Source organism: Symsagittifera roscoffensis, chromosome 8 (assembly GCF_963678635.1).
Source record: "Symsagittifera roscoffensis chromosome 8, txSymRosc1.1, whole genome shotgun sequence".
In the NCBI taxonomy this organism is placed as follows: domain Eukaryota; kingdom Metazoa; phylum Xenacoelomorpha; order Acoela; family Convolutidae; genus Symsagittifera; species Symsagittifera roscoffensis.
In genome coordinates this window covers 3,963,907-3,976,934 of record NC_087069.1, presented here as the reverse complement: position 1 = coordinate 3,976,934, position 13,028 = coordinate 3,963,907, and the positions used below count along the sequence as shown (strand labels likewise).

The 13,028-nt window shown below is 38.1% G+C and overlaps 1 protein-coding gene across 1 annotated transcript in view; it reads right to left on the bottom strand.

Annotated features, from left to right (window-relative positions):
• Window positions 1-9,655, bottom strand: part of LOC134853241 (uncharacterized) — a 98,240-nt gene extending 88,585 nt beyond the window's left edge. Inside the window, exons 1-2 of the mRNA XM_063869209.1 lie at window positions 9,531-9,655; window positions 9,034-9,219 (exon numbers count right to left, since the gene is read on the bottom strand). Of these exons, the coding sequence (XP_063725279.1) occupies window positions 9,034-9,182 (149 nt within the window). The 5' untranslated portion in view covers window positions 9,183-9,219; window positions 9,531-9,655. The remainder of the gene's footprint in view (window positions 1-9,033; window positions 9,220-9,530) is intronic.
• Between the last annotated feature and the right edge of the window lie 3,373 nt (window positions 9,656-13,028).

Below are 13,028 nucleotides of genomic sequence, written 5' to 3'. Positions count from 1 at the left end.
TGGTCGAAAAAAAGGTCGTTGCATTGTCGAAAAATTCAGCCGCAGTACCACTTAGAGGAGTCAAACTCTTATCTACGACCCTTAAACCTACCACGCTAGCCATTATGGTCGAAAAATAGGTCGGGGCATTCCAAAAAATTCAGCCGCATTACCACTTACAGTAGTCGAACTCTTATCTACGACCTCCAAACCTACCTCGCTAGCCATTTTGGTTGAAAAATAGGTCGGGGCATCGTCAAACAATTCAGCCGCATTACCACTTACGAGGAGTCGAACACTTATCTACGAATCCAAACCTAACACGCTATTCATTATGGTCGAAAAATAAGTCGGGAAGAGTCAAAAAATTCAGCCGCAATACCACTTACGGGCAGTCGAACTCTTATCTAAAACCTCCAAACCTACCACCCTAGCCATTATAGTCGAAAAATAAGTCAAGGCATCGTCAAAAACTCAGCCGCATTACCACTTACAGGAGTCGAACTCTTATCTACGACCTCTAAACCTACCACGATAGCCATTATGGTCGAAAATTGAGTCGGGCCTTGTCAAAAATTACAGCTGAATTACCACCTATAGGAGTCGAACTCTTATCTACGACCTCAAAACCTACCATGCTTGCCATTATGGTCGAAAAATAAGTCAAGTTATTGTCAAAAAATTCAGCCGCGTAACCACTTACGGGGAGTCGAACTCTTATCTACGACCTCCAAACCTACCATGCCAGCCATTATGGTCGAAAAATAAGTCGAGGCATTGTCAAAAAATTCAGCCGCGTTACCACTTACGGGGAGTCGAACTCTTATCTATGACATCTCAACCTACCACGCTAGCCAAGATGGTCGAAAAATAAGCCGGGGCATTGTCAAAAAAATCAACGGCAGTATCATTTACGGGGAGTCGAACTCTTATCTACGACCTCCAAACCTACCACGCTAGCCCTTATGGTCGAAAAAAAGGTCGTTGCATTGTCAAAAAATTCAGCCGCATTACCACTTAGAGGAGTCGAACTCCTATCTACGACCCCCAAACCTACCACGCTAGCCATTATGATCGAAAAATAGGTCGAAGCATTCCAAAAAATTCAGCCGCATTAGCACTTACAGGAGTCGAACTCTTATCTACGACCTCCAAACCTACCTCGCTAGCCATTATGGTTGAAAAATAAGTCGGGACATCGTCAAACAATTCAGCCGCACTACCACTTACGGGGAGTCGAACACTTATCTACGACTCCAAACCTACCACGCTAGCCATTATGGTTGGAAAACAAGTCGGGGAAATGTCAAAAAAATCAGCCGCAATACCACTTATGGGCGGTCGAACTCTTATCTACGACCTCCAAAACTACCACACTAGCCATTATAGTCGAAAACGAAGTCGGGTCATCGTCAAAAAACTCAACCGCCTTACCACTTACAGGAGTCGAACTCTTATCTACGACCGCTAAACCTACCACGCTAGCCAATATGGTCGAAAATTGAGTCGGGGCCTTGTCAAAAATTACATCCGAATTACCACCTATAGGAGTCAAACTCTTATCTACGACCTCCAAACCTACCATGCTAGCCATTATGGTCGAAAAATAAGTCGAGTTATCGTCAAAAAATTCAGCCGCGTAACCACTTACGGGGAGTCGAACTCTTATCTACGACCTCCAAACCTACCATGCCAGCCATTATGGTCGAAAAATAAGTCGAGGCATTGTCAAAAAATTCAGCCGCGTTACTACTTACGGGGAGTCGAACTCTTATCTATGACATCTCAACCTACCACGCTAGCCAAGATGGTCGAAAAAAAAGTCGGGGCATTGTCAAAAAAATCAACCGCAGTATCATTTACGGGGAGTCGAACTCTTATCTACGACCTCCAAACCTACCACGCTAGCCATTATGGTCAAAAAAAAGGTCGTTGCATTGTCAAAAAGTTCAGCCGCATAACCACTTAGAGGAGTCGAACTCCTATCTACGACCCCCAAACCTACCACGCTAGCCATTATGATCGAAAAATAGGTCGAAGCATTCCAAAAAATTCAGCCGCATTACCACTTACAGGAGTCGAACTCTTATCTACGACCTCCAAACCTACCTCGCTAGCCATTATGGTTGAAAAATTAGTCGGGACATCGTCGAACAATTCAACCGCACTACCACTTACGGGGAGTCGAACACTTATCTACGACTCCAAACCTACCACGCTAGCCATTATGGTTGAAAAACAAGTAGGGGAAGTGTCAAAAATTTCAGCCGCAATACCACTTACGGGCGGTCGAACTCTTTTCTACGACCTCCAAAACTACCACACTAGCCATCATAGTCGAAAATGAAGTCGGGGCATCGTCAAAAAAGTCAGCCGCCTTACCACTTACAGGAGTCGAACTCTTATCTACGACCGCTAAACCTACCACGCTAGCCAATATGGTCGAAAAATAAGTCGAGGCATTGTCAAAAAACTCAGCTGCCTTACCACATACGGGGAGTCGGACTCTTGTCTACGACTCTAAACCTACCACGCTAGTCAATATGGTCGAAAAATAAGTCGGGGAAGTGTCAAAAAATTCAGCCGCTTTACCACTTACGGTACGGGGAGTCGAACTCTTATCTACGACCTCCAAACCTACCATGCTAGCCATTATGGTCGAAAAATAAGTCGATTTATCGTCAAAAAATTAAGCCGCGTAACCACTCACGGGGAGTCGAACTCTCATCTACGACCTCCAAACCTACCATGCTTGCCATTATGGTCGAAAAATAAGTCGAGGCATTGTCAAAAAACTCAGCCGCGTAACCACTTACGGGGAGTCGAACTCTTATCTATGACATCTTAACCTACCACGCTAGCCAATATGGTCGAAAAATAAGTCGGGGCATTGTCAAAAAAATCAACCGCAGTATTACTTACGGGGAGTCGAACTCTTATCTACGACCTCCAAACCTACCACGCTAGCCATTATGGCCGAAAAAAAGGTCGTTGCATTGTCAAAAAATTCAGCCGCATTACCACTTAGAGGAGTCAAACTCTTATCTACGATCCCCAAACCTACCACGCTAGCCATTATGGTCGAAAAATAGGTCGGGGCATTCCAAAAAATTCAGCCCCATTACCACTTACAGGAGTCGAACTCTTATCTACGACCTCCAAACCTACCTCGCTAGCCATTATGTTGAAAAATAAGTCGGGACATCGTCAAACAATTCAGCCGCATACCACTTACGGGGAGTTGAACACTTATCTACGACTCCAAACCTACCACGCTAGCCATTATGGTTGAAAAACAAGTCGGGGAAGTGTCAAAAAATTCAGCCGCAATACCACTTACGGGCAGTCGAACTCTTATCTACGACCTCCAAACGTACCACACTAGCCATTATAGTCGAAAAATAAGTCGAGGCATTGTCAAAAAACTCAGCCGCCTTACCACATACGTGGAGTCGGACTCTTATCTACGACTCTAAACCTACCACGCTAGCCAATATGGTCGAAAAATATGTCGGGGCATTGTCAAAAAAATCAACCAGAGTATCATTTACGTGGAGTCGAACTCTTATATACGACCTCCAAACCTACCACGCTAGCCATTATGGTCGAAAAAAAGGTCGTTGCATTGTCGAAAAATTCAGCCTCATTGCCACTTAGAGGAGTCGAACTCTTATCTACGACCCCTAAACCTACCACGCTAGCCATTATGGTCGAAAAATAGGTCGGGGCATTCCAAAAAATTCAGTCGCATTACCACTTACTGGATTCGAAGTCTTTTCTACGACCTCCAAACCTACCTCGCTAGCCATTATGGTTGAAAAATAAGTCGGGACATCGTCAAAAATTTCAGCCGCATACCACTTACGGGGAGTCGAACACTTATCTACGACTCCAAACCTACCACGCTAGCCATTAGTGTTGAAAAACAAGTCGGGGAAGTGTCAAAAAATTCAGCCGCAATACCACTTACGGGCAGTCGAACTCTTATCTACGACCTCCAAACCTACCACACTAGCCATTATAGTCGAAAACGAAGTCGGGCATCGTCAAAAAACTCAGCCGCATTACCACTTACACGAGTCGAACTCTTATCTACGACCGCTAAACCTACCACGCTAGCCAATATGGTCGAAAAATAAGTCGAGGCATTGTCAAAAAACTCAGCCGCCTTGCCACATACGGGGAGTCGGACTCTTATCTGCGACTCTAAACCTACCACGCTAGCCAATATGGTCGAAAAATATGTCGGGGCATTGTCAAAAAAATCAGCCGCTTTACCACTTACGGCACGGGGAGTCGAACTCTTATCTACGACCTCCAAACCTACCACACTAGCCATTATAGTCGAAAACGAAGTCGGGGCATTGTCAAAAACTCAGCCGCATTACCACTTACAGGATTCGAACTCTTATCTACGACCTCCAAAACTACCATGCTAGCCATTATGATAGAAAAATAAGTCGAGGCATTGTCAAAAAACTCAGCCGCGTTACCACTTACGGGGAGTCGAACTCTTATCTACGACCTCTTAACCTACCACGCTAGCCATTATGGTCGAAAAATAAGTCGGGAAATGTCAAAAAATTTAGCCGCATTACCACTTACAGGATTCGAACTCTTATCTACGACCTCCAAAACTACCATGCTAGCCAATATGTTCGAAAAATAATTCGGGGCATTGTCAAAAAAATCAACCAGAGTATCATTTACGGGGAGCCGAACTCTTATATACGACCTCCAAACCTACCACGCTAGCCATTATGGTCGAAAAAAAGGTCGTTGCATTGTCGAAAAATTCAGCCTCATTACCCCTTAGAGGAGTCAAACTCTTATCTACGACCCCTAAACCTACCACGCTAGCCATTATGGTCGAAAAATAGGTCGGGGCATTCCAAAAATTTCAGTTGCATTGCCACTTACTGGAGTCGAAAACTTATCTACGACCTCCAAACCTACCTCGCTAGCCATTATGATTGAAAAACCAGTCGGGGCATCGTCAAACAATTCAGCCGCATTAACTTTTACGGGGAGTCGAACACTTGTCTACGACTCCAAACCTACCACGCTATCCATTATGGTCGAAAAATAAGTCGGGTCATTGTCAAAAAATTCAGTCGCGTTACCATTTACGGGGAGTCGAACACTAATCTACGACCTCCAAAACTACGACGCTAGCCATTATGGTCGAAAGATAAGTCTGGTCATTGTCAAAAAAATCAGCCGCATTACCACTTACGGGGAGTCGAACTCTTATCTACGACCTCCAAACCTAGCACGCTAGCCATTATGGTCGAAAATTAAGTCGGGGCAATGTCGAAAAACTCAGCCGCATTACCACTTACGGGGAGTCGAACTCTTTTCTACGGCCTCCAAACCTACCACGCTAGCCTTATGGTCGAAAAATAAGTCGGGGCAGGGGCGGATTTAGCAGCAGGGGTGGATTTAGCCCACCCCCCATCTCAGGGATTTGACTTTCTCGCCAACCAAAGGTTACTCCTTTCTATTATGTTGATTATGAAATCCATGTTGGGCCGAAAAACCCGTAAGTTGTTTTTGAAGTGGCTACACTAACCGAAGGGTACTCCTTTCTATTAATTTCTGAAAATCATTTTGGGCCAATAAAACCCTTAAATTTTTCTGAAAGTGGCTGTGGCGCTAATATATGCTAACTTTGAAGGCAATCGCGCGCCAAAAAGCGCAATTTTTTGGTCAAAAGTTTCTAAAAAGTTCCCAAAAACAGCATTTTTGACCTGGCCTTATCAAAAACTTTAGCTGCGGTGCAGCAAAATTTTTATCAAAATAGGATCTTTATACTGTTCTAGGAGTTCTCGGAAAATCAATTTGTTCTAACTTGGAAACAGGTCGACAAAATTTTCGAAAAACTTCGAAGATCCGACGTCCTGTCTCGAGAAAATCTTAGATCCGCACATGATTCGCAGGGTAGTTCAAATATTTACTTGAGACGGCCAAAAGAAACCAATTTTTGCTGAAAACAGGTCGGAAACACTGGTCGCGGTTATTTTTTCTTCGGTGGCGCCGGTCACGCACACATTCCTTTCGTCTGCAGAGTCGGGAAATACCAAATTTTGGTCGCAGTGGTTTGAAAATACCCAACTTTGGTTGCGATATAACTTAAATTACCAAAAAATTGTTGCGACTGTTTGATCATAAAACGTCAATCTAGACCCGTGCAAAGAAAAAACAAGCAGTTACTGATCAAGTAATTTTGAAAAATTACAGCTTTGGATCATTATTTTTTCTTGCCTTTTTGTCCGGATAAAACTTAGTTCGAACAAGAAATTAAAATTAATGGGTTTTACAATATTTATCTTCGTGTTATATATTTATACAAAAAAAACAAAAGTTTATAAAAAAAAACAAATATTTATTTAAGAAAAAAAACTTCAAACCGCTGGCATGCAAACTAAAAACTGTTTGTTTTTGTTACGACTTTTGAAACGAAAGTAACGGAAAATTTGTGAGCTTGAAATAAAAAATATTCTACCCGTGCGCCTTCTTTGTAAAGTTATGGAGGCTTGAAAAGTGCAATTTTGGCTAATCAGGGACAATTAACGCGCGATACATTTCGCGCTTTTAACGCCTAAGCGGAGATTCAATACATCTTAGAAATATTTCCAAATTGGTTGAAAGTAGCAGATTTTTCATTATTGATTGGTTACTAGGAGGAAAACTTATCAAGTTATACTTTATTGGACGTGTGGAAGATGATTTTCACAAAAAAAAATTTTTTCACACCATTTTTATGTTTTTACTGCTCCATAGACCTTAAAAGGCATTCGGAACATTCATGGCCTTGCCCTGGCACGAGTAGTCTTGTTTCAATATAGCGCATAGAGGGATGGATGAAAAAAATGCGAAAAATTGTATTCAATTCTATTCAAAACTGCATTCGATTTCTTGAACTTTCGAGCAAAAACATTTTCGTCGGCTTCAAGGGCAGTCAGAAGTTTCAAGGTTGTTATTTTTATGAAAAAAAATTCAAAATGGAACATTTGCGTCGTTTTAAGGGCAGCACAACAGTAAATCTTTTTTATTGTGTTCAATTTAGCCTGAAAGCAAAAACGTTGACACCAAATTGTCTTCACACGGGTTGAACTTCATAGACCAAAAATGCTAATCATGCAATTCCACAAACTATGTCTTTGAAAAGTAATGTTCATACAAACTTCATACATTTTGCTCAAAAGGTGTCATCGAAGTTTTAAACTTTTTTTCTTGTTTTGGCGCTAAATTTTTGTTAAAAAAGGCCATGAAAAATAAAGACTATCCGTAATGAAAATTATGACAACAAATTTTTCGACCGCCAAACTTTTGAAATTGCCTAAAAATTTTTTTTTCAACCGCAAATTGAATTTTTTACTCAAACTCTTTAATTTTTTGTGCAAATAACGTAGTCCTGGATTCACCATAACGGGATTTTTTCCTTTTCTCTATAACGTTTTTTTTTTTAAATTGCTACTACCTCCTCTTTCTTTTGCATGGTATTTTTGAGTGTGCCTTGATCACAAACACATCACAAAAGTTTTGAGCAAATGAGTTTTAAAAAAAAACTTTGTTTTTGGTTCATGGGAAATTGCTAGTCATATATTTTCCATATTGAAAAGTCACTAATCAAAGACCTTTCATGAAATTTTGTGTACTTAAAAAATTACATGAAAAGTGTAGGACCAGCATTTTCCTTATATGAAAATTGTATGACTAGCGTTTTTGGTCAACCGGACTACTAGATGAATTTGCTTTGTAGTTCCATTCACGATTTAAAAATTTAATTTGAGAATTTGTTCGATTTCCTTTGTTATGCTTTTGCGTTATATGTCTTAAAATCAAACTGTATTAAGTGCTCGACAGTCGACAGATTGCAGCGAGTTTTACAGCCTGCAGGTGTGAAGATTAGTAGAGATTGTAGTTGTATGTTATTCTCATGCTGGCAAGTAATTAAGTTATTCCTATTTTAATTTAAACCAATTGTTGGTCTTAGTTTGTTGATTTTTGCAACCGAGTTGAACAAAAGGGATTATCATACGATTTCCTTTATCTTTATGAAAAAATGCGTATCGTACAATTTCATAGATACAAAAAATGTTAAGAAAACTCCAAGATACGCTGTTTTATAGATTGAAATTGTAAGACAAGCAGCTTTTCTAAAACCAAAAACTTGACTTTTTTGAAACCTCATTTCTCAAAATTTTTGGGATGTGTTCGTGACCGAACACAAATGACTAAAACCATGGTTCACCCAAAACTAGAGTCACCAAAGGGTTGATCGTCTGGCATTTACAATGCATTGGAAACCACCTGAATTGTGTAATAGTATTCCTCGCAAATCATATACTGAAAGCATCAAACTTTCAAATTTTGGCAAAGATTTTTAAAAATGTATACTTTCAAAGTTAGAACAGTAAAACTATCCAAAAAAAACATTAAAAAAACAGTGAAAAAATAACTTTTGTGTATCCAGGAATATGTCCATTTTTCATCACCAGACTGTTTTATTTGGATCAAATAGCCGCAGAAACTAGTTCTAATCTTTTTTCGATGGATTTTTTTTTGTATGAAAAATGTATGAGTAGCATTTTTCCATACAAATGGTGTATGGAAATGTATGATAAGCATTTTCGGTTTATGGAGATCAACCTGGGCATATTTTCTGGATATTCTGGACAGAATTTTTTCCCTTTACCGAGAAAAAAATTTTTTCATTTCCTTCTGCTTGAACAGAATGTTCGTTTCGTTGTTTTTTCCGAAAACAATCCCATTAATCTCTCATTGTATTTCTATTTTTAAAACAGCTCAAATAACAACTCGCACCAAAATAAGCATAGAAAAAGAGTGTGAAAAGTGTGGTCTAAACACCTGATTTCTTAGTGATAACTTCAGATGATATTTCAGGTGATGGTTTTGAAAAAGTTATCTTTATGCTAAATTAACTCAAACTGGTTATTAAGGAAAAGTTATGTTTCATTTCTTATGTTTCTTTTGTTGACTTCTTAAAGTTTTTTAGTTTCAAGCTTTTCCACCTGATTGTTATCATACCGGTCTTGTGAGGATAAAATTTTTGCGGCACAATTTTGGTTGTCTCTGTGAGCACAGACACAGTGGCCACATGGAAGCCTTTTGGGTTTCTCGAAGGGTTTGAAACAACAGCTGCAGAAGGTCTGCTTCTCAGTGGCAACTTTACGCATCGCTTATGAAAGAGAACTCTTCACACTTCATTGACCTCTAAACAAATGCAGAAGATAGTAGCTCTACTCTAACATTTTCTAACATTATGGGATTTGGTCTTTTTTATCTTTCACCTATGATTGGCTGTCAATCGATATATATTTTTTCAACAATCTGCTGAGAGTTTCAGTGAAAATGTTGTTAACTCTTTGCAACTCAATTATGAATAGGGCAAACACTCAGAGCATAATTTAGAAGAGTTATATCTGATGATTGGGGGAAACTGCGTTCGAATAAATTGTTTCATGAAGCCAGGTGGATACAAAGAGAGATGATATCTTTTACTAAAAAAACTTGGTTTGCTTTACCCGTTATCGTAGTCATAGATGCTTTGTTCGTAAACCTGTTATCGCAAATCTGTAATAAAAAGATGCTTTGAAAAATTGGCGAAGTTTTGTTGTGAGCCAAAGTGTTTCTCTCCTTGTTCAGCCCAGTTGAGAGGACGCAAAAAAGAAAAAGAGAAATAAGTTAAAAAGTGAAAGAATTACACTCAACGAAAATATTTACCTTAACTGTTAAGGTGAGTACATTGTTAAGCTAATTTTTTAAGGTAACCTAGAGGTGAGTTAGGGTAAAATTTAAAGTAGTTGCCCCCTAAGTTTTAATGAAGGTAAAATTGAGGTGAGTTGAGGTCAAATTTAAGGTAGTTCCCCCACAAGTTTTAATTATGGTAAACTTGATGTGAGTTCAGGTAATTTTCCTCAATTATCTTAAAGTGTACGCTCCCTTTACGCCATTTGAATTTATTCTCTAAACAATCAACACTGGCTTCTCCCGAAACTGAGATATATCAAATCAGAAATCGTATCAAAATCAAGAAAAGTTGAGAGTTCTAGCAAAATCAATGGCAGAAATAATAATCATAATAAACGAGGTCGTTAAAAGTTCAGAGGTCTAGAAAGATCAACGCCAGAAATAAAAATAGTGAAAAGAGGGCCTTAGACGGTTGAATTGCAGTTGCTCGGCACTAAAACTTTTTTACCAAATTTACTCAATTTAATAAACACGCTACAAGAAACGGCGTTTTTGATTTGAAAAAAAATGGTCCTGAAAATGCGTACAAAAGCTTGGTAAGCACAGAATTTGCTTGTTACTTTTTGGCAACAGAGTTCGCTTTTTGTGAGCAGAGTGCTTTTTACAAAGTATTTAGCCCGAAAAAATATGTGCTCTATTCATAAATCTTTGCACACGTGCTAAAAAAATCAAATTAAGAAAAACTTTGGACTTTTGTGAACAATTAAAATGAATAAACTAGTCAGGGCGCTGAGTAAAAAAAAGGACAAGACAATAAGGCGACTTGACATTAAAACGACATGACTTTAAGACGACAAATACGAAATAAAACAAGTAAAGTGACAGTTTGAAGTTAGGCGAATGGTGTTCTTCAGCAAAACAATTGGGGAGGTTGTGTGTTAACATGGTACACACAAATTCCCCAATTGTTTTGCTGAAGAACATCATTCGCCCAAGTCCCAACAAAAGTGGTTCTAATCTTTGCATTTTTCGTCTTTTTACCGACTAGCAAGTTTCATTGTGAAAAATTCAAAATGTTCAATTATGTTTTTCACGCAATTTTTTACAACACATTTGCTAAGCATTTAGATTGATGAAAAAAATACTATTATGAATCATACTGTGGATGTAAATTTGTTTCTTTAGCGGTTGTAGTCAACAAAATTTTCATCAATGGATCAAATTTCTTTTAGAAGCAGATGGAGTTTTAAATCTTCATAATTCCGGATTATAGCTTTCAAAAGTCCGTCCTGGTTTGAACAAGGAAATTTGTTAACTAGTTTTCGATCCAATTAACAATGTTTTTTTTTCATCGCGTGTCGCTTATCTTCCTAGCTATTTAACTAAATTATCAGCAAAAATTTTACACCAAACTTTTCTCACAGACAAACTTCGTTGCGAAAGCGAGGTTTATCAAAACACCAAAGCTGAGAAAAAACGCTATTCATACGATTTGCAGTTATAGAAAAATGCTTGTCATGTAACCCCATTGTAATCCCTGAAGGAAAAATTGTGAAAAAATAGCATGACTGCAAGTTTTATCCAGTTAAAAGTATGACAAGCATATTCCGAATATCGAATTATTATTTTGTTTGTTTTGCTTTAAAATTGGGATTTTCACTGAAACTACTAATAGGAAAACCAATACACAAAATGGCATAAAAATTGCAGAATAAACTGGGTATTGGGATACCTTAAGAAAACTAACACCCAGAATTGTAGGATATGCACGCAGAATTCAGCGGAAAATCAGAAAATAAGTTCTATTTACCATAGAAAACCTTGATTCTTCCGTCTGAAAAAACGCTGCTTTCACTACCTTAAAGTCAGGAATTTACTTTCGCAGACAAAATTTTTATTTTCGTGAAGTGGTGATTTTATTATAAAGTTAGTTCAGCGACTAACCTAGTAGTTTGAAATAGAATCCCTCGTGTTTTTAACCTTTATAAGGGAAAACGCTTGTCTTACAAATTTTATATCAGTAAAAAAGCCCAATTTTTCAAGAAAAATAATATTCTCAGGAAAACGCTTTTCATACAATTTTCAAAGTAATAAAACAACCAAAAAGTAGTTGGAAAGTCTGTTTGTGCCCGCACAAAAAATTGCAGCGAGATGAATTTCTTCTCTGCTTTGATCAAAAAACTTATCAGAAGCGACAACTGTTCTGACTCCTCTAGAAAATGCAATCAAACTGCTCGCAACTGTGCAAAACATTTCCCCTGATATTCAACCCGTATGTTTTTCAGTTCTCCTGTTGACCTAGTTTTCCATGATATGAAAAGAACGCCTTAATTTCAAATGTCACGAAAACTTTCACCCAAGGCAATGTGAATTTCAATATCGTACTAATTTGCTCTTTGCAGCGCAAAGACTGATTCAATAGATTTCCTTTAGCTCTATCAGGATTGAATTTCTAACTACGGGTTACTTCGTTGTACAGTGTTTTAAGTAAATTAGCTGTACAAAACGAAAAAAAAATGAACACTTTTTTTGTCTACGGTCATTGCATCTGAAGAAAAAAGCGTATGAAATTTTAAATTTTATGCTTTCTGTCTGGTTAATTTGCACTATAATGAAAAACTCTCCACTTCACGTGATTCATTTATCGTACATGTTCAAAGCGGCAATTTGCAATCCAATGTTACTCTTGGAGAATATAATCGAAAGCGATTCCAATTTCCAATTAGTAAAAATTGTCTTTAATGGTTCAAACAAACAATTTTTTACACAAAAAAAGCATCGCATAGCCTTAAAATCCCTATTATTAATCCGGTTTTTGAAGAGAACGAAATAATTATGCTCGGTGTGGATTTTTTTCAATCAATTTTTGACGATTGAAACAATGATGTTCAACAAAATTTTGTATACCCCATTGAAGTTATTGACTTCGTGAGTTCAAATTTGAAAAGATATTTTAACTCCAATTATTTTTGTAAAGCTCTGGAGATTTAAAAATTGCCAAATTGGCCATTATCTTGACTAAATTATGCGCGCTTTAACAAATTTATTGTTCCTTTTTTTGTAAAGAAAGTAGCGGAATATTTGTGCTCGTGGTGGGTTTTTTTTCTTCAGACAGATTTCGACTTTTTACCTAGCCATTTTGACAAAATTTTAAAAAATCATTCAAGATTTCTTGTTGCTCTAAGAGCTTATATTTGAAAGGATATTTCACCTGTGATTGTTTTTGTAAAATTATGGGGCTTTCAAGATAGCAATTTTTGTCAATTGGGACATTTAACGCGCGATATAATTCGCACTATTGACGCGTAAACGAAGATTTATTCCTTCTTAGA